The following is a 21,038-nucleotide window of genomic DNA, read 5'->3' on the forward strand; positions in this document are numbered from 1 at the left end:
CAAACTGTATCGTCATGCAGCTGACAAAAATATAAACAAATCAGAAATGCATTCAATTTCAATACATATTTTGTTATTTTGTTTAGATAATCGCCTAGTGTTCTAAAAAAGCAGACTGTTTGGATTTATTTGAAATAACACTTTACAATAATATTCCATTAGTAACATTAACAAAGGTTAATAAAGGCTGTAAAAGTATTGTATACATATTTAAATTGAGTTTACATTTTAATTTGATCTGTTAAACTTAGTTGATGCACTATGAACTAACATGGATGATCAAGGTACAATTGTATTGCTAAAATATTAATACATGCTGTAAAATGTATATTGCATAATGCATATTGTTCATGTAAGCTAGCTAAGAAAATGGGACTTGCAAAGTGTTACCTATAAAATGTACATGTTTCTAGTTTATAGCTAAAAAAAAATGTATTTATAATATTATTTTAATGTTTAAATTATTTATTAGAATTTGTTGTGTTAGAACTTCTCATTTTAATATATTCATATTTACATATGTATTTCATTTGGCCCTTTTTCATGGTTTCAGCACTGTTTTATTTAGAGTGTTATGGTTTAATGTATTTTTTTATTTTTTTATCCAGTATTCATTTTAAAAACTATCGGTTGATTAATCGGTGCGGTCCAACCTAGGTATCGGTAAAATCCACTATCGGTCGACCTCTAGAATACACCATACAAGACAACAAGAGATAAACAGACAAGAGCAAAAATTGGAGGTCAAAACGGCAACCTTGAAGGAAACTAGAGTGAGAAAAATAAGACCATAAAGAGAGAGTAACAAAATCAAAACTAGAGAAATCCAAAAAATAAGGCTAGGGAAAATAAAGCAAAGAACTATAACTTGGCAAGATCAAATACTCTCACTAGGACGTGATTTAGCCAGACACAGAGCATACAACAAATACACACAAACGCAACGAACCAGAAAGGACATGAGGGAAAAAAGCACAATATAAAGGGACCAGAGCACATGAGGATCAGGTGAGCACAATTAGTGAAACAAGGACTAGACCAGACTAAACAAGGGGACGTGGAAACAGCAAACAAGAAGCCGGAGCAATCGGAACAAATGGCACACACGAACAAAGACACAGCCATGTGCGCAACACAAAACAAACAAAGAAACACTAAACAAGGACACAACAGACAAGACTGTTAGGGCAGGATCCTGACAGTACCCTCCCCCCAACGGACGTCTCCGGGGTCCAAACTGGGCAAAGGAAACAAAGGTGGCAACAATTGGGAGGGTGGGCGGGGAACAAAACTGGGAGTTCTAGGGCAGCCAGCAAACATGGGGGGGCAGAACTGGGACGGAGGAAAATAATCCAGGGGAGTAGTTAGGGGCTTACCAGAGAGGTGCCGACTTCGGGAACCCATAAGGACCAGGTAACAGGGAGGATGGGATGGGAGGAGTAGGGACAAAATTAGGAGTCTTACTGGGAGCATGGGTTTGCTCTTATGGTGTCAGAAACAGTCTTGAGGATAAGTTCTTGATTGGGGAAAGACTTAGGGAAGAACTCAGGGGCCATGACTGCATTGGCAGGGAAGGTGGATCCTTGGGGAACAGACTCAGGAAGTGACTTAACATTCTTCAAGACATCAGGGACAGACACAGGACTTGACTCGGGGGCTGCTAAAAGGCCCTCCAGGACTTCAGGGACAGACACGGAAACGCCCTCCTGGGCTGCACTGGTGTGCTCGGGGATAGACTCGGGAGCACCCTCCTGGGCTGCACTTGCGTGCTCGAGGACTGACTCGAGAGCGGGGCTCTGGGACAGCCTCCTCTGAAGCGGGCTCTGGGACAGCTTCCTCTGAAGCAGGCTCTGGGACAGGACACTGGACTGCGCTCAGGGGCTGGAGCCGACACTGGACTGCGCTCAGGACAATGATCCCAAGCATACCTCAAATTCCACCAAGGCTTGGTTGCAGAAAAAAGATTCTACAGTGGCCATCACATTCACCTGACTTGAAAATCTCTGTTGGGATTTGAAGAAGGCAGTTGAAGCATGCAAACAAAAGAATATTGGAGGCTCATGAGGAATGGGCTACGATTCCTCAGGAATAGCAGGACATAACAGCAAAACGATGTTCTATTAAGTACTAAAGATGCTTGCCATGAAGAGGTTGCATAATTGAGACTGCAGAAGTCATTAAAAGTTGCATTTTCAGTTAATTTTGGGGAAACCACTTGAACATTTGTTGTGTTGAGATATTTGAATTACTTTTTATTTGATTTTTTCCTTGCAAAGAGCTGACATTTTGCCAATAAACCTGATTTGCAATGGGGGTTGAATAATTTTGATTACAAGTGTATAAGAACATTTAGACCAGTTAGTGATTGATGTCAGAACATCCTCTGTGTTTCTGACATGGCATGAACCAATTGGAAATAGATCTTTCTTTAAACTTCAATGGATTGATGATAAAACAAACATCAATGACACAAAAACTAGTAACACTTCCTATAATATCACTGATCTGACTCCTGGAGTCAGTTACACATTCTGCATCACTGCTGTGGCAGCGGATAGATCAACAGAAGGCGAAATTTTCTGCATCTCACAATTTACCAGTATGTAGAATTATAAAATATCTGGTTTTCCTTGTCTGACTATTATTCCTTAATTTGGCCGTCCAGTTCATGTTTTTTCCTATATGTATTTATATTTGTGTCCTGTATGAATTTTTAAAAATCTTAATTTACTATGTCTCTCTTTCCCTCTCACAGAGCCAGATGTGATCAGAAATCTTGTAGTGTCTAACATCACAACATCATCTGTGTTTCTGACATGGAATGAACCAACTGGAAATAGATCTTTCTTTAAAGTAAAATGGACTGATGGTAAAATAAATGGAAATGCAATGGAAACTAGTAGCACTCTCATCACTGATCTGACTGCTGGAGTCAATTACACATTTTGTGTCACTGCTGTTTCTGCAAATAACCTAACAGAAAGTGAACATTTTTGCATATCAAAATATACTGGTAGGTAGAATTTTTACAATATAATTTTTTTCTGCAATGTACATGCTCAAACTATTTGACTTATGACATAAGAATCATTATTCTACTAAGTTGTTGTCAAATAATGATTTGACTCTTAATGTAACCTCCATCTGTAATGGGGTAGTGGAGCAGAAGGGAAGGAGTCGAGATGTGGATCTAATTGCAGGCTTTAATAATGAAATCCAAAACTCTTGAATCCAGGAAACACACAATTTCAAAGTCTAAATCTTTACAGCATTAGAGTTAAAGATGTCAACATGAATAGGGATTGCGTTAAACAAGATTTGACAAAGAACTGATGAGGACAAATGGTATGAATACACAACAGATAGAAACTATTCTAGAAACACCTTATAATGATTAGTAACTATGATAAACAGGTAACCATGATAAACAGGAAATATATGACCGGAAGCAGAAATACATCCAAGAGCCTGTGAACATTTCAAAATATGTTTTTGAATCTAAAATAACAAATGATTTGTGACATTACCCCCTCAGCCTCTTAACCCTTTAGGCCTAAAGGCATTTTTTGAGTTGTTTTTTCTGAAAAAAAAGTAAAAACTCATAACTCCAAAACTTTAGCAAGGAGAGTCAAAAGGTAGGTATCGTTTAATTGAAAATGTACTCGGTTACTAACTTAACCTTAATTCCCTGAGATACGGGAATGAGTACTGTTGGGGAAAACTCTATTTCTCTGATTTCCTGAAGCCTTTTTTAATCATGCAGTGATACTGCAAGACCATTGGTTGCACGACCATTGCACGACCAAACACAGCTGACGGTGTAATGTTAGACACTGTGAGATTTGGTTTGTGCAGTGAAAGCAGTTTGAACAAATGACAAGGCAGCAGATCTGCACGAGTCTATGGCGATAAAGCCTGCCAGAGCCCGCCTAAATGGCTGGGGCCATCTGGCTGTATAATCGGGCATTCTGCCTTAGGATTTCAGATCAATTCGACTGAAGCAACGAACACTGAGCTGTGCAGCATAATAGGATGGCCATCTACGCAGTACTCGTTCCCGTGTCTCAGGAAACCGAGGTTACGTTAGTATTGATATGCCACTCGTACTGCGTCACTAGACACTGGTGGGGAACGACTGTCAATAACCGCCTTAGGTTATTGGGGTAAGGGGATAGACGGAAACAGATCAACCAAGTTCTGCGTCTCCCATCGGGGGAGACATAACAGATATGCCATCCTGGTTCCATGCTCTGAATCTACAGCTTGTGAGGCAGCAACAGATATGACTTTATGTTTTGAGCCTCCAGTCTGTGAGGAAAGAGACATTTACAAAGACTATGTTTAGAGTCTTCTTCCAGCAAAGCAATAAGCATTTGCAACAAGGTCAAGCTCAGGAGAGCAAACCTTCACTTCAATGTACCTTTGTCTGCTTGTTCCAGATTGTTAAGGGTCTTCTGCACCCACTTCAGGGCCTCATCTGCATGTTCCAGATTTGAGGACCCTTTTGATGCTCCAGGAGATCAGCATCCCACAGAACTTAATTTTCAAGGCTGTTGAAATGGATTCTGGCCCCTTTCCCCGCTGCATTGTTACCCAGCACAACCAGTGGGAAAACGTCTCAGGTTACGAATGTAACCATTGTTCCCTGAGAACAGGGAACGAGACGCTGCGTCAGCTTGACGCTACGGGGAACGCCTCCAGCGTGACTGGTGCCTGAAATCACTATCAAAAAACTCAATCCTATTGACCGGCGACAGCCTATGATGTCATCAAGGTGCGACCAGGAAATATATAAGGGCGCCTTGCCAACATGACAGTATCTAATCGTCTGAAGGGACTGTTTTCGGCAGGCAGGCCCTGCGGCATGGCACAGCGACGCAGCGTCTCGTTCCCTGTTCTCAGGGAACAATGGTTACATTCGTAACCTGAGACGTTCCCTTTCGAAAGGGAACTCGCGCTGCGTCAGCTTGACGCTACGGGGAACGATATACCCACGTCGCCATGCCGACGGGAGTGCATGCCCACTGGCAGTGACAACTGTCAAGACAAGCAAATTCAACTGAAATGCCTGAACCACTCCCCTTCTGGTCACATGAGGCTGTCAGTGGCAGCGCTCCCTACGGTCATAGCCCAAGCTATCGCCCAAGAAGGAACCTTCACCCACATGAGGTCCTTCCCAGGCCCTGCTCGAAGGCCTGGAACCACCCATTCGACTTAGAAGGGGTTCCTTTAAGGGAACGTGGCAAGGGAACTACGAGGGAACCCTATGCCAGTCAGTATTCGGGAGGTTCTCACCGAATGCCACCAGGGAGACCTGACCAGGTGACCCAGTCTAATGTGGGACACGTAATACGGTCAACCCTGTCTGTACAGTACAGAGCCTCTGGTACTCGCCTCCGAAGAGGCATCCCGCTAGGGTGCTGCAAGAAAGGCAGTAACATCCACTAGCCGGATCTCAGAGACGGGTTATCCCGGAGAGCAGCTCTCAGCGAAGTGCTATATAACCCTTGCTAGCGAGGGGAGTTTAGCCGCTCGATCCTCGGATCTACCAAGCACCTACTTTAAAACGTGCTTAGGAGGCCAGAGGCCTTACAGGCTGATTATGCCAGGGAGGCCCCGAGGGGCCTACAATCCTTAACCAGCGCCAAGCGGCCGTAAGCTCATAGTAGACCCTCATTCGAGAGGAGCTCATAAGCCTGCCTGGTAGGTAGCCATGCAGTAGGCACACTATGAAAGTCCCCTCCCGTGGGGACCGCATAGCAGCAGTAACGTCTCGTCGTGCTAGGGTAAGAACACCGCCTCCAGGTCTCGCGAACGGCCAGAGACCGGCGCCTGATAGCGGGTGACCACTAGCTGTCAGCGTAAAGCCAGTTGTGCGTTCCCGCCATGGAGGCCGAGAGGAGCCTCCACCTGGTAACCCTTGCCGACTGCTCAAATCAAATCAAATCAAATCAAATCAAATCAAATCAAATCACTTTATTGTCACACAGCCATGTACACAAGTGCAACAGCAGGTGAAATTCTTGGTGCAGTTCCGAGCAACATAGCAGTCATGACATGTACAACATTTAAAGCAGCATCAGATTACACATCTGATGCGCCCACAATTACTCACAGCACAGTAAAACACTACAATAAATAATTTACACAATGTGAGTGTAGTTCTCACAGCTTTAACCAATATACACATACTTACAATATACATATACTTTAAACAATATACACTAAACATACATTAAACAGTATACATTAAGCTATAATAATAATAATATACAATGTACAGTATCCATTATTATTCACAGTAGAGATCCAATGTACAATAGGTGCTATATGATAAATGATAAATAATAAATTATAATAAATGTGTATATAATGTGTGTGTATCTACAGTGGGTTGTGCTGAGTGATATTCTGTCCAGTGTGTGTTATGATCCTGATGGGTCAAGAGTTAAGGAGTCTGATTGTTTGTGGGAAGAAGCTGTTCTGGAGTCGGCTGGTGCGTGTTCTGATGCTGCGGTACCGTCTGCCTGATGGCAGCAGTGAGAGCAGCCCATGGCTCGGGTGGCTAGAGTCTCTGATGATCCTCTGAGCTCTCTTCACACATCGCCTGGCGTAAATGTCCTGGAGGGAGGGAAGCTCACCTCCGATGATGCAGCTGGCCGTGCGCACTACCCTTTGCAGGGCTTTGCGGCTGCGGGCGGTACTGTTGCCGTACCAGGTGGTGATGCAGCCAGTCAGCAGGCTCTCTATGGTGCTGCTGTAGAACCGTGTGAGGATGTGGCGGCTCATTCCAAACCTCCTCAGCCGTCGCAGAAAGAAAAGGCGCTGATGAGCCTTCTTCACAACGGCCTCGGTGTGGACGGACCATGAGAGTTCCTCTGTGATGTGGACACCGAGGAACTTGAAGCTGCTGACTCTCTCCACCGGGGCTCCATCGATGGTGATGGGGCGGTGTTCTCTCTCATTCCTCCTGAAGTCGACCACCAGCTCCTTGGTCTTGCTGACGTTGAGGGAAAGGTTGTGCTCCTGACACCACCGTGTCAGAGTGTGCACCTCCTCTCTGTAGGCCGTTTCATCATTGTCAGTGATGAGACCTACCACCGTCGTATCGTCAGCAAACTTGATGATGGTGTTGGAGCTGTGGGTTGCCACACAGTCATGTGTGTACAAGGAGTACAGGAGTGGGCTGAGAACACAGCCCTGAGGGGCTCCAGTGTTGAGAGTCAGTGGTGAGGAGATGTTACTGCCCATTCTGACCACCTGGCGTCTGTTTGACAGGAAGTCCAGGATCCAGCTGCATAACAGGCTGTTTAAGCCGAGAGCCCGGAGTTTCATGTCAAGTATGGAGGGTACAATGGTGTTGAATGCTGAGCTGTAGTCTACAAACAGCATTCTCACATATGTGTTCCTCTTTTCCAGGTGGGAGAGAGCAGTGTGAATTGTTGATGAAATGGCATCATCAGTGGAGCGGTTTTTGCGGTATGCAAACTGCAGTGGGTCCAGTGAGGGGGGGAGAACAGAGCAGATGTGGTCTCTGACTAGTCTCTCAAAGCATTTGCTGATGATGGGGGTCAGAGCAACAGGACGCCAGTCGTTTAAGCAGAGTGTTTTTGACTGCTTAGGTACAGGAACAATGGTGGACGTTTTGAAGCATGTGGGGACCACAGACAGGGAGAGGGACAGGTTGAAAATGTCCGTGAAAACTCCAGCCAGTTGGCGCGCGCACGCTCTGATGACGCGGCCGGGAATCCCGTCTGGACCCGCAGCTTTACGGACGTTCACCCGCCGGAAGGATCGGGTTACATCCGCTTCAGATACGGAGAGTGCACTAACCTCTGTATCTTCAGCCGCGAGCTCTCTCTCCGCGAGGGCGGTGTTTGTTCCCTCAAAGCGAGCATAAAAGGTGTTGAGCTCGTCCGGGAGAGAGGCAGCGGTGTTCACGGTGGAGTTTGAGTTCCTTTTATAGTCTGTGATGATGTTAATTCCCCGCCACATGCTTCTGGAGTCGGTGGTGTTGAACTGTCCTTCAATCTTGTCCCTGTACTGGCGTTTTGCTGCTTTGATTGTTTTCCGGAGGGCATAACTTGCTTGTTTATGCTCCTCCGCATTACCGGAGTTAAAGGTGAGGGACCGCGCATTGAGTGCCGCGCGAACATCCCCATTTATCCACGGCTTCTGGTTTGGGTACAGCCGAATTGTTTTGGTCGGAACAACGTCATCTACGCACTTCCTGATGAAACACGTTACGCTATCAGCGTAGACCTCGATGTCGTCATCAGAGGCCGACCGGAACATCTCCCAGTCCGCGTGATCAAAACAGTCCTGTAGCATAGAGTCCGATTGGTCCGACCAGCACTGGATGGTTCTGAGGGCTGGTGCTTCCTGTTTCAGTCTCTGCCTGTAAGCGGGCAAAAGTAGAATGGACGCGTGATCTGATTTGCCGAATGGTGGGCGAGGGAGGGACTTGTAACCCTCCTTGAAGGGGGAGTAGCAGTGGTCTAAAACACGGTTCCCTCGCGTGTTGATGCTAACATGTTGGTGGTATTTGGGTGCGATGCGCTTGAAGTTGGCTTTGTTAAAGTCCCCGGTCACAATAAACGCAGCCTCAGGATGCGCGGTTTCCTGCTCACTCACTGACCTATACAGTTCCTTTAGTGCCCGGTCTGTGTCGGCTTGTGGGGGAATATACACCGCTGTGATGATGACCGCGGTGAATTCCCTCGGTAGCCAGAATGGTCGGCACAGAACCATGAGAAATTCCAGATCAGGAGAGCAGAAAGACTTGATAGAGTGTACGTTCCTCTGGTCACACCAGGATCGGTTGATCATAAAACACACACCCCCGCCTTTGCTTTTCCCGGAGAGATCTTTTTCTCTGTCCATCCGATGCACGGAGAACCCCGTGGTTTCGATGGCTGAGTCTGGAATCTCAGCGGACATCCAAGTTTCTGTAAGGCAGATAATGCAGCAGTCCCTCGTGTCTCGTTGGAAAGAGATCCGCGCTCTCAGCTCGCAGAGTTTATTGTCCAGAGACTGAACATTTGCCAGTAAAATACTGGGAAGCGGGGGTCGGTTTGCGCGGCATCTTACTCTGACGAGTACGCCAGCTCTACAGCCCCTTCTCCGGCCGCGTCTCCGCGGCCGGGCCACCCAGACAAAGGGTTCCGCTGCTGTGTTTGTAAACGGCGTGTCGTCGTTGATGAATTTAAAGTCCGGTTTTCGGTGTGCGATTGCCGAACCAATGTCCAAAAGTGTCTGTCTGTCGTACGTAGTAAGGCAGACAACATCCAAGACAAAAAACACAAAAACTATAAACAGAACAAACAAAAAACTACAATGCTTCAGCAGAGCTCGCGACGTTGCGGCCGTCCTCGGCGCCATCTCAACTCGCGTGCTCGCGTGTCCAACAGCGGAGCTCACCCTCAGGAAGGCCATACGGGCCTGAAACCTGATCGCAGTCGTGCTAGCCCTCGAGGTAGCTGGGAAGATAGGGACTCGCATCATCAGGGAGGCCTAGCGGGCCTACCACCTGCAAAAATGCCAGGCATTTCTCCATCACAGCCCTCTGCTCAGTGACTGGACCTATCCAGAGACCACGAGACAGGAGCGTGCCCTTAGAGGAGGCCACGTGGGGCCTACTACTCCAAGCGAATCCCCTCAGGGAAGCCCCGTGCAGCTTGCCTGATAGCATCCCATGCTACGATCCGTTACCGAACCTGGGGACCGGGGAACGATTTCAGGGAGGCGCAATGCCTCCACCTGATAGCAGAGCGTGCCGCCCATAGCCAGAATGTGCTACTCATAGCACTTCATGGTCACCGCCTCAGCGGCTGCACTCAGGGAGGCCGGTTGAGGCCTACTACCTACTGGCACTCGTGCTAGCCATCCAGCACCTACTAGCAGCTTGTACCAGCCGTCGAGGGACTCAATGCCCGTGGTGCCCCCTCAGGGGAGACCAGGCAGCGCCCGCTGACCACAGCAGGCCCTCAGGGAGGCCAATCAGGCCTACCACCTGAGTGAAGGAAACCCAAACCGGGAGCCTACCCCTCAGGGCGGCCTCAAAAAAGGCTGGCTGCTGCGCCTGGGCTGGCGGCAGCTGTCTGCTGCTGACGCCTGGAAATCCAGATCACACCTGGGGACTCATCCCCAAGGAGACTAGCTGACGAAGTTACTGCTGATGTCGACACCAGTGGAGAAGATCCTCCAGGGCCCACTCGTGGGCCACGGCGTCGAGACTTCCTTGCAGGGAGGCCGGTTGACGCCTACTACCTGTCCTGAAGTCCAGCTGCCCAGACTGCCCAAGCTGGCTACTAACAACCAGCTGGCTCCTACGCCCGCACCTGGGGCTGGCTCCATCCCAGAGGCAGCTAGGGACAACTTGCATCGCCGTGTCCTAGGGCCCCCAGGACGGCGCAGTCTCTCGGGCAGTGCCTACAAACATGGACCTAATCACATTGCCAACAGCAGTGTACTCAGCAGAAGTGCATAACGAAAAACCCTCTAAAGCAAGGGGAGTACAACTTACGTCACCTGCCTCGGGGCGGCTGTCTTACTTTCCATGCAGCGGCCATCCGTAAGTGCGAGGGCGTCAGCCATTGGCAATGCTCGGGCCTCAGAGGAGCATCCGACCAGAACCGCAAACAGAGGTTATATCTGATGTTTAGCTCAACCCGAGCCCTAGAGAGGTGGAGCAGAGACATAGAGCAAGGGTGAAACAAACCTTTTCCTTAGAAAATATAGAACCCACCGGCCGAACCATCCTCCAGGAAGAGGCCGAGGGCCGCCAAAAGATGGCGGCCACCAAGCTCTGAAAGGCGGAAACGCAGATAAAGTCTAATCGCCAACCGGCGAAAGACGCTTAACTCCGCCCCATGACCACTGGCAAAAGTCGCTGTCTGCTGCAACACCCCGACTGCGTTACTCATAACCCCAGAATGCAGAGAAGGAGGCGGGCCTTGGCCGGACGACTCTGTAACAAGAGGAGGCTGAAACAAGGATGCATAAACAACGCCATGTTCTTATATCAAAAGACAGGCCAGGGGCGAACAACCTTCATTAAAAGGGAACGACAACCACATAATGTTGCAAAGAAGATCGTTCTTAGCTTACTCACGGGGAGCTGCAGGCCCTGCGAAATCCCTCGATGATCCAAAATCTCCCCAAGCAATCCCTCAGGGGAGCGACGGTCAAAAAGTCCTGAAAAACATAGTTTTGAAAATGTTTCGCCCTCATAGAGGGGGACTTACCAATCGCTCCTCGCGGTGCTTCAACCCAGCCATCGAGCTAGTATCCGCCCGCCATCCTGAGGGGGGCGCTTTTAACAAACAAACCAGGCGGGCCGGCAGAGTCTTACATTTTCTGCTCATCATAGGCCCACCGGCCTGATGTAAAGCGCCTGGGGGAAAGCCAGAGGAAGGGAAAAAAGGCAGCGTTCATCTCCGCGTCCTCGAGGGCGGAGTTCGCTGCCTATGCTGGTTCCGGTTACCAGCCCCGGCTTCCTTCCTCTTCTTGTTGCGGGTGTCCCGCCTCCCCTGCGCCCCAGTCCTCCGCGGGGAGTCCCTCCCCCTGATCGAGGTCCCTCAGCAGGTCTGCCTGGTACGCCTGCAACACAGCTGTGGTGTGCAAAGCCGCCGCAGCGTGACCCACTGACATGTACGCCCTGCCATTCAGGCATTAGACCGGCAGGGTGGGAGCCACAGTGTCGCAGGCCGCCCAGAGGCGAGATAAACATAACATCTCGTCCACGGGCAGCCCCGACACATACCCAGCCAGGCAGTCCCTCGACATCAGCGAAATTTAGCTCGCCGATGTCGACAGATGCGGGGCTGAGTATGGTTTGCTGATGGAGATCTGGAAGGAATGGAAGACTCCCAGGAGTTGGGAGGTCATGGGCGGAGAGAAACCGATCGTCCGAACTGTTTGGACGCTCAGCCTTTCTCCTCACGCGCCGCAAAGGCAGCTGCAGTCTACCCGCAGCGCGTTCCATGACTTCCAGCAACTCCCTGTACATGGGACAGGATGGTTAGAAAAGCTTCAGCATCTTTAACTGACTCACCCAACCTCTGCTCGAGCCTCTCGCGATCTGGATCGTCCTCAAGAACCATAACTGTCTCCAAGCGACGAGCCAGATCCATCTGGGAAGCGCATTTCAGACGCCGCTCAGCCTCAGCTTGAGCGTGGTCTTTCCCAGATGCTGAAACCTCTCCCCTCGAGAAGAGGTCCAGCCGAGTTGCATGCTCTTCTCCCAGACAGTAAACACACAGTGTCAAGTCAAGTCAAGTCAACTTTATTTATATAGCGCTTTTAACAATGTAGATTGTTTCAAAGCAGCTTTACAGTGTTAAACAGGAAAATAATGCAGCATAATTTTATTCAGCTGTATAGCCATTCTGGAAAAATTTCAAGTATCATACAGTGACAGTGTGGGCTTTAGATCAATAATTTGATCAGTAATTTAGTTTAAATGGTTAATTTAGTTTATTATTTAGATGTATTTCGATGTTTAGTTGAAAAATTTAGTGTCCCCAACTGAGCACGCCAAGCCAGAGGCAACAGTGGCAAGGAAACCAAAACCCCATTAGGTGACCTAATGGAGAAAAATAAACCTTGGGAGAAACCAGGCTCAGTCGGGGTGCCAGTTCTCCTCTGGTCAATTAACAAACAGCGTATTATTATTATTATTCAGGCAGTTTTACAGCTCGGAGGTCATAATAGATCAGAATATTCGAGGGACCGGGGGCAACATGCTGGAGACGGGTTTATTGAGGATGATGTTGATTAAATAATTATTAAAGTGCAATATTCGAATGATCGGAGGCAACACGCAGGAGACGGGTTTATTGAGATGCCGTGTCGATGAGGCAGTTTCAGGGGGAGTCTAATCACGGTCTCCCAGACACTTCGGGGTCCTGTGTTGGTCTTCTCTGGGCGCAGGTCCACCATCTGATCTGGATACGGCCCGGATCCGGCTGACTGCAGTAAACCTCGGGATAAAACAGAGAGACTAACATTAGCGTAGATGCCATTCTTCTGATGATGTAACGAGTACATCAGGTGTTATGGGAAGTGTTCCCGGTTCCGGCTGACCTAGTTAATGCAGCCTAACAATCATTTCATTGAAAAAGTGTTTTATGTGTATGCCACAGTAAAGAGATGTGTTTTTAGTCTAGATTTAAACTGACAGAGTGTGTCTGCTTCCCGAACAATGTTAGGAAGACTGTTCCAGAGTTTAGGTGCTAAATAGGAAAACGATCGACCGCCTGCAGTTGATTTGGATATTCTCGGTATGATCAACTGGCCAGAATTTTGAGACCGCAGTAGACGTGATGGAGTATAATATGTTAAGAGCTCGCTCAAGTATTGGGGAGCTAAACCATTTAGTGCTTTGTAAGTAATAAGTAAGATTTTAAAATTTATGCGATATTTAATAGGCAGCCAGTGCAGTGTTGACAGAACTGGGCTAATATGGTCATACTTCCTGGTTCTAGTAAGAACTCGAGCTGCTGCGTTTTGGACCAGCTGGAGTTTATTTATTAAGCGAGCAGGGCAACCACCCAGTAGAGCATTACAATAATCTAACCTTGAGGTCATGAACGCATGAACTAACTGTTCAGCATTTTGCATTGAGAGCATGTGCCGTAATTTAGATATATTTTTAAGATGGTAGAAAGCAGTTTTACAGATGCTAGAAACGTGGCTTTCAAACGAAAGATTGGTATCAATCTTGGTATCAAACAGTGTGTGTGTATCCAAAGCGCAAGCTACACATTCAAAACACACTTCTGCAGAAGTGGCCTCAGCACACTTCATTGTTATCCTTCTTGTAGACGTTTCACGTGAAGACAGGCAAAACAGTCCCTGAAGACGAAGAGATAGGCTGCGTCCCAATTCGCCTACTTATACTACGTCCTAAAAGTATGTACTCTTTTTGTGAAGAAAAAGTACATACTTTTGAGTGTGTAGCAGAAGCTTCTCTACTTCGTCATCTTTAACGGACTCTGTTACGTGCGTCCCGTCACCGTTTAAACTGCCCTGTCAATCATCGTCACAGTTAAAATCCTCCACTTTCAATTTAATTTCCTACCGTATCGGAGAGAAATGTAACGTTAGTCGCTCGTTGATCTGCCTTTCGTGGGTCTTTAATGCAGAGACTCCTCTCATGTGTTTGCAAAGTTAGTGGCCAAACGTATCATTACAAAAGTTCTCAATGCTGCTGAAGGAGAAATATAATGTGGATAATATTGAATAAATATCTTTTCGTCAGGTTAAATACTGATAATTGCTCACTCAAACCCCTTTATCTAATCCTCTCCACTTAACCGTCAGACTCGCGTAACCGTCATGTTTGTAGTTTTTTAACACTTTTTATCCGCGTTTGTAGTTCTAATAGAATCCTCGTCCATCTCGCAATGGGTTGTGGGCAATATCAGCCGTTAGAGTGCGCATCGATCTGCACTTCGGATTCTGACCGGAAATAGTAGACCATCCGGGAATCTTTGGAATACTTTTTTCAACATACTAAGATTTGGGACATACTAATTCTTTTTTCGAATACTATTTAGTACGGATAGTATGCGAATTGGGATGCAGTCATACTGTCATGTTGGCAAGGCGCCCTTATATACTTCCTGGTCGCACCTTGATGACATCATAGGCTGTCGCCGGTCAATAGGATTGAGTTTTTTGATAGTGATTTCAGGCACCAGTCACGCTGGAGGCGTTCCCCGTAGCGTCAAGCTGACGCAGCGCGAGTTCCCTTTCGAAAGGGAAAGTCACTATCACTTAACCAAACCTCTTTCTGGAGACCTTGGCATTGTTGTATTTGATCAGTATATGATTTTCTAATTTTCATTGGAGGTAATATAGCTGATGCTAGTTTATAAATAATCTTTCATTCATTTGTTTGATGCATAATAAGTAGAGGTTGACAGTGAATTTTACAGACACTGATAAATAGGTTGGCCGTAGTTACCGATAACCTATCAACCAATATTTTTTAAGTGGATACTGGATTAAAAGTTACACAGAACAAATTCAACAGAAAATTATTTTAACAGGCCTTATTCTACAACATCAGTGCCTGACCTCACAAATCTAGAAGAAAGGTCAAAATTTCCCATGAACACATTCCTAACCCTTGTGGAAAGCCTTCCCAGAAGAGCTGAAGCTGTTATAGCTGCAAAGTGTGGGCCAACTCCATATTAAACTCTACGGATTAAGAATGGGATATCATTAAAGTTCATGTGCATGTAAAGGCATTTTAAACTCTGTTTTGTGAGCAACTTTGTCAATTTTATGTGTATATTATTTGTGTTAATTGTTGTCTTGTATGCGCGCTTCAGTGAGACAAGTCGCAATCGCGAATTCACGTATCTGTAACTGAAAAGCCCAAAGCTCATTTCAGTTAGTCCTATGTAACAGCGTCTATATTGGTCAAACATTTTAGTCACTGTTAATTGTTAAAAAAGAAACTGCAGTTCATAAAAAGTCTCTGTAAAGGGAAAGAAACTTCTTTTGCAGAACATTTTAGTATTATCCCACCTGTTAGAAATGTACACGGAGATGTACACGTATGTACACGTATCCTACACTGAGAAATGTACACGGACCAAGTATTTCAGGCACTTGTTGCGCTCACTCGACTCTTCACGACCAATCGCTTATTGTACCCCCAAGTTGTAAGTCGCTTTGGATAAAAGCGTCTGCTAAATGCATAAATGTAAATGTATGTAAATGTAAATGTTAGAACGAAGAAATCTTCTTTCAGCGTGATGATATGAAAAATTCCACCTGTTAGAACGAAGAAGTCTTCTTTCAGCGTGATGATATAACGATTTGAGCGTGTTCCTCTTATTCGTTTTGTAAAAGGCCTTATCAATCGCTAGATTTGAATCATTGCGTGTTCCAATGTTATTCAACTGAGAGATCTCACCCCCTTAGGTGGAGTTTTGGCATAGCTAACCAGAACACACACCTTGCACAAATCAACCAGAAAAAAACTGCTGGCCAGTATCTGCTTGATGTGTGAATGGGAGTATTTTATTTTACCTTGATCATGTTAAAATTTGTTGCAGAGAAAATACTCTGTTCTACATTTGTGTGTATATGCGGTAAATAAATCCGGCCACACACTCTGTGCTTCAAATTGGCACAAAGGAAATTTGAAAACAAATTCCCTTCACACTTGTGATTGCAGTTAAATCGCTGCGTTAGGAAGCTAGACCCTCCCCATTGTCGGACGCTCAAGCTTCTAATCACCTAATTTATGGGTAATGTAATACCTCCGAGTAACACAAGGGGGCAGCCCGCTAGGTGTGCTGCACCTCTCAAATTACCCACGCCTGACTCCACTACGCCATCTTGTGGACGTCTGCAGATGTTTTCCTTAGTAAACTCTCTCAAGCGAACTCTCGTTATTTTATTTGTTTACTATTATAATTATTTTCATTTATTTCCTGTTATTGCTATTGTTTGATATCATTCAATCTTTCGGGTTCAATGACTTTTCACACTTATTTAAATTTGGTTTAAACAAAGTTTGAATTTGAATTTAAATTAAGTTCTCCTTTCAGCCGGTGAGGCTACCTAAGGGGAATAAGCCCCTTTTGTGACATCTTCTGCTAAGTCAGTTTCCCTTTCTTTCTCATTGTTTCAATTTGAGCAACTTTCCTTTTTTTATTTTTATCAAATGGTTTCATCCATTTCATACCAGTCTGATACCCTGCACTTATTTAAATTTTGGTTTAAACAAGTTTGAACCTGAATTTAAATTAAGCCTTCTCTTTTCAGCCTGCGATAGCCACTTATCAGTAGCATGCCCCCTGCTGGGCACTCTCATAAGTTGGCTTTCCTCTCTCTCTTCTCCTTTGGCTCCATTTCTGAATAGATTAATTTAATTAATTCTATTTCTCCCTTTTTCAAGGTTGTTCTGATAATTACCAACATTATAATCATTTTATGTTTTAGTACTTTTTATTGAATAGTCTTTTACCTCACTTACTTTACAGAATTATTTGAATTTGGTTCAAACAAGTTTAAGCTTAAGCTGATGTCACGTTTTCCGTGTTAGCCATTTATATATTTACAGGTAGTACCTCCCCTAGTGCTTGTGGTGAATTTACGGTTGTCTTCTGGCTGGGTTCCGGTGAGTGGAGTCACCTGGCCTGCGTAACTGACACCGGTCGTGTGTGAATCACAGACACCTCTGTCTCCGTACCATTGGCGGCGGCACGCAGCAGACTAAGCATTTCGGGCACTCCAGGGAGAAGTCAACGAGTCCAACTGAACCGCTCAAGGGCATTTTGGTTAATTACTCTGATCCTCCGTTTGCACTCCAAAGGGATTTCAGAGGAAACCCAATTTCAACCCTTCAGTCTGGCCGTTGACCAAACTTACCTGAGTGCTGCCCAGTCATGCTAAAAGTCACACGCTGTTTGAGTGGGCGCACCGTGGTACCAAGGGACGAGGATCTGGGAACACTGCAGTCGAGTGTCCAGGGACCGCCGGCGAGATTGACCTCACCATCGGTTCTCACCTGAAGCGACCCCGATTCACCCCAGGCATAGTAAGTTAAATAAGCCTATTCACTTATTGCAAGCCCTAGAATATACATATTCCCGGTCATTTAAGTGTTTGGCCACACCTTTCTCCTTTCTTTTTTAAGCCATACCTTTCCCCTAGGCTTCATAGCTCAACAGCGCCCCCTCACTCGTTGGCCCTGTCATAAACCCTAGCATTGGTATTAAGCTTAGAGCCTTTCCATATCTATCTCTTCTCATGTTCTCATTTTGTTTTATTTCGTGCCTTCTTAGTATTCTTGGTTATTTTGCGCTTTTCTACTCTACCGTTCTGTTGTTTTGTTTCTTCCAATTCACCTAAAGACAGAACCTATGAGAGCCATCAAGGAAAGCTGAATAATAGATTGACGATCAGCAGCCAGTGTCAGTAAATGACCCACTAGGTTACCGCACTGTCAAAATTGTTATTTAAATCCAACACTCACCCACACAAATCGGCCCCACCTGGCTGCTCACGGCCAAGACAACAGGTGCACGGCCTAGATTCCACTAACTGTCTGCACCAGGCTGCGTTCCTGCCTAAAGCCACGGTGACCTGCAGCCCCTAAGCCAAGAACGGCAGCGTTGAAGCTCCAGGCTGAGGAGGAACCAGGACCACGCGCAGAGTCGACTAGATCAGCTACTCCTCGAGACCCAGGACCGACGCGGACGGAAGGATGGAACGGACCTACAACTTCGGGAGGAAGTTAAGAGACTCCAAAATGCCCTGGCAGAACTTCGTGTAGAGACAAGCACAGAGAGCAGTTGGAGAAAGAATCCGAAGAGGAACCAAAAGAAAAACTCCAACGAGGTGAAGCTCTCCTAACAAGAGCAAAGATTGAACTGAAAAAGGAAAGAGACAGCAAGGCCAAAGCTTGTGAAACCCACTTGCAAACGGCCCATGCCAAGGTCCAAGATTTGGTTCAACAAAAAGACCATTCAAGACAAAGAACTTGAAACTGTTCACAGAGAACTGAAGTTCACATGTACATTGCACAGTGAACAGCAAGGGGAAACACACACCACACAGTTTCCCCTGACAAGTGGGCCAAGAAACCCCCAGCCAAGAGTTCCAAGCTCAAAAGGGGGGTGAAAGCCCACTGCCCAAGTTGTCACCAGCCAGCAGCCAAGAGCCCCCACCAGCAGCAAAGGGGGTGGGAGCCAATCCAGAGAATCGTTCTCAGACACACCATGGCTTCCCAAGAACTCTACAAGCTGGCCAGAAACATCCCAACTCTCACCCCAAACCCTGCAGGAAGCCAAGACGTGCACACCTACCTGCGGGATATGAACTTTCACTTGTAACCTGTGGCTAACGTGACCGCATGGAACCAATTAGGTCTACTCCGAGGTACGTCCAGCCTTGAGGCGTGGCATTTCCTCGATCGGCAACCTGAGACCGTAAAGCTGGACTACCAACAGCTACGGGACTGCCGACCAAAAGACTGTTTCTGAAAAGACTGTGAGAAACCCAATGTTTTGCCCTGTCTCTGATCACCGTTCAGAGCTGGCTCCAGGGGGCGCCCTGCAACAACGCAGTGACAGACTTTGTAACCGTCAAGACCGTTCCAAGTCAGCAGAGAGCAGCGCAACCGGCATGGTGCCCGTCTTAAGCACCTGTCCGAGCACTCTGAAAGACTCTGAGACAAGCCACGTCTGTCTAACCACCCAAAGGTGGAGCCACGTGAGATGCCAGCCGACAGCCCAGAAATGGACGATCCTCATCAGCAGCACACCTAGCCCAAACAGCCAGCGGCGGAACGGCTCGCCCCAAACAAACCCAAGTCTGAGCACTCACCAAAGCCAGACGGTGCAGCTTCGTCTGAGTCAGCAGAGATCCTGAGGATTCTGAAAGAACTTCTCGCAAGGGAGACAAGAAGGACAGGCCAGACACCTTACGACTGTGACTAAGACCGGCACCCAACGTCCTTCCTGACTGCTCTCTGACTGAACCAAGCACTGTGCACCAACCACAGTCCAAAGATCCAGAGACTTCATCACCAAGTGACAGCGTCGCTCAACCCCCTTAGCTGACAGCTGCACTTCCTAAACAATCGAACTCTGAAATCCCAAAATGTGAGTTAAATGTGCAGTCATACAGCCAAAACGAGATCCAACTCGAACAGATGGCTCCCATCCAGCTAACGATGGGCCTAATGAGTCTGGTACACCCAGTGTACATCCAACCAATGGACACGTACCCCTTTCTCGTCTGCAAAGATCTGCTAGATCGTCTTGAGCCCCTACTAGACTTCAAACAGCTAAAGATTTGGGCTCAAGTACGAGAACCTCTGCCTCTCCAGTAGGGTTGGGCATCGAGAACCGGTTCCAACTTGGAACCGTTTAAAAAATAACGATGCCATTGGAATCGTTTAGAAATTTTGTTTTCGATTCCGATCATCGGTTCCAAACGCGCAAGTTTTCGGAAGTGCTTGCCACGCCCGTTTGTTCTGTTGCAGCCATGGAGCACGGCAATCGGCGCTCAAAAGTGTGGCTTTATTTCACTTAAAAAAAAAAAAGCCTGGGTCGGCACAGTGCAACACATATGACAAACTTATTTCGTGCACGGGAGGATGCACTACAAATATGTGGTGTATAAATTAACGAGTGTAGCGTGTTTAAAATGCTGCGCAGGTCTGTCCTCCTAGGGCAACCCTGCGCTAACCAACGTTACTAAAGGGATAGTTCACCCTGAAATGAAAATAAAGCCTTCTTTTACTTACCCTGATGTTGTCCCAGTGCCCTATGTCCTATGACATTTAAAATACTGTTCCTGCACGCGCTCCTTCCTATTATGGAATGGCAGTGAATGGCGATCAGCTAAAACATTACAAAAAATAAACAAATGTATCCCGCAACGATACAGGGAGACGCGCGCCATATGGAAAGTGTTCAGGGGGCACACTATAAGGTTTTGCGAGAAAGAAACCGTATTATTCAGTAAAAACACTGAGCTCAGCCGTTATTCTGAGCGCGCTCCTCTGTGTACACTATGAGCCGTCAGCAGCCGCCGGCGCTCATGCCTACTATAATAACTCGCACTCGTCATTGCACCCAGGATAAGCACACACACACACGCACCATTTGGAGAAATCAAGCTCAATAGAAAAAAACGCGATTCTCGTCTTTTCTACAACGTATATGATAAGAAATAATACTAATAATATAACCTCCTTAAGTGAATATTGTGTACCGGTTGTCATGACAATATTGCACGAGGCTACTGCGGCTTGGAGTGCGCACACACATGAACACGCGCATTTGAACAACAGCTGGGTGAGTAAAAGATGGCTTTATTTTCATTTCAGGGTGAACTAACATTATCCCACCTCGTCATAATCAGGTAGTGTAATAACAAAGCCCTTGACCAAATTGCGAATTGTGGTGAACAACAACGTTACTGAAATTATTTTTCCCCCTTGTAGATTTAAATGTAGCTATACGCAAATTGCCCACGCTAGTAGCAGTCCTAATATGACTGCT

At 46.6% G+C, this 21,038-nt stretch overlaps 1 protein-coding gene across 1 annotated transcript in view; it reads left to right on the forward strand.

Moving 5' to 3' along the window:
* LOC307122059 (receptor-type tyrosine-protein phosphatase eta-like) overlaps window positions 1-21,038 on the forward strand; it is a gene marked incomplete at its 3' end in the record, with an annotated part of 52,178 nt that overhangs the window by 21,920 nt on the left and 9,220 nt on the right. The window contains exon 3 of the mRNA XM_079809874.1: window positions 2,756-3,013. Coding sequence (XP_079666000.1) covers window positions 2,756-3,013 — 258 coding nt within the window. The remainder of the gene's footprint in view (window positions 1-2,755; window positions 3,014-21,038) is intronic.

Source organism: Gobio gobio (genome assembly GCF_949357685.1).
Source record: "Gobio gobio genome assembly, chromosome: 25".
NCBI classification, from domain to species: Eukaryota; Metazoa; Chordata; class Actinopteri; order Cypriniformes; family Gobionidae; genus Gobio; species Gobio gobio.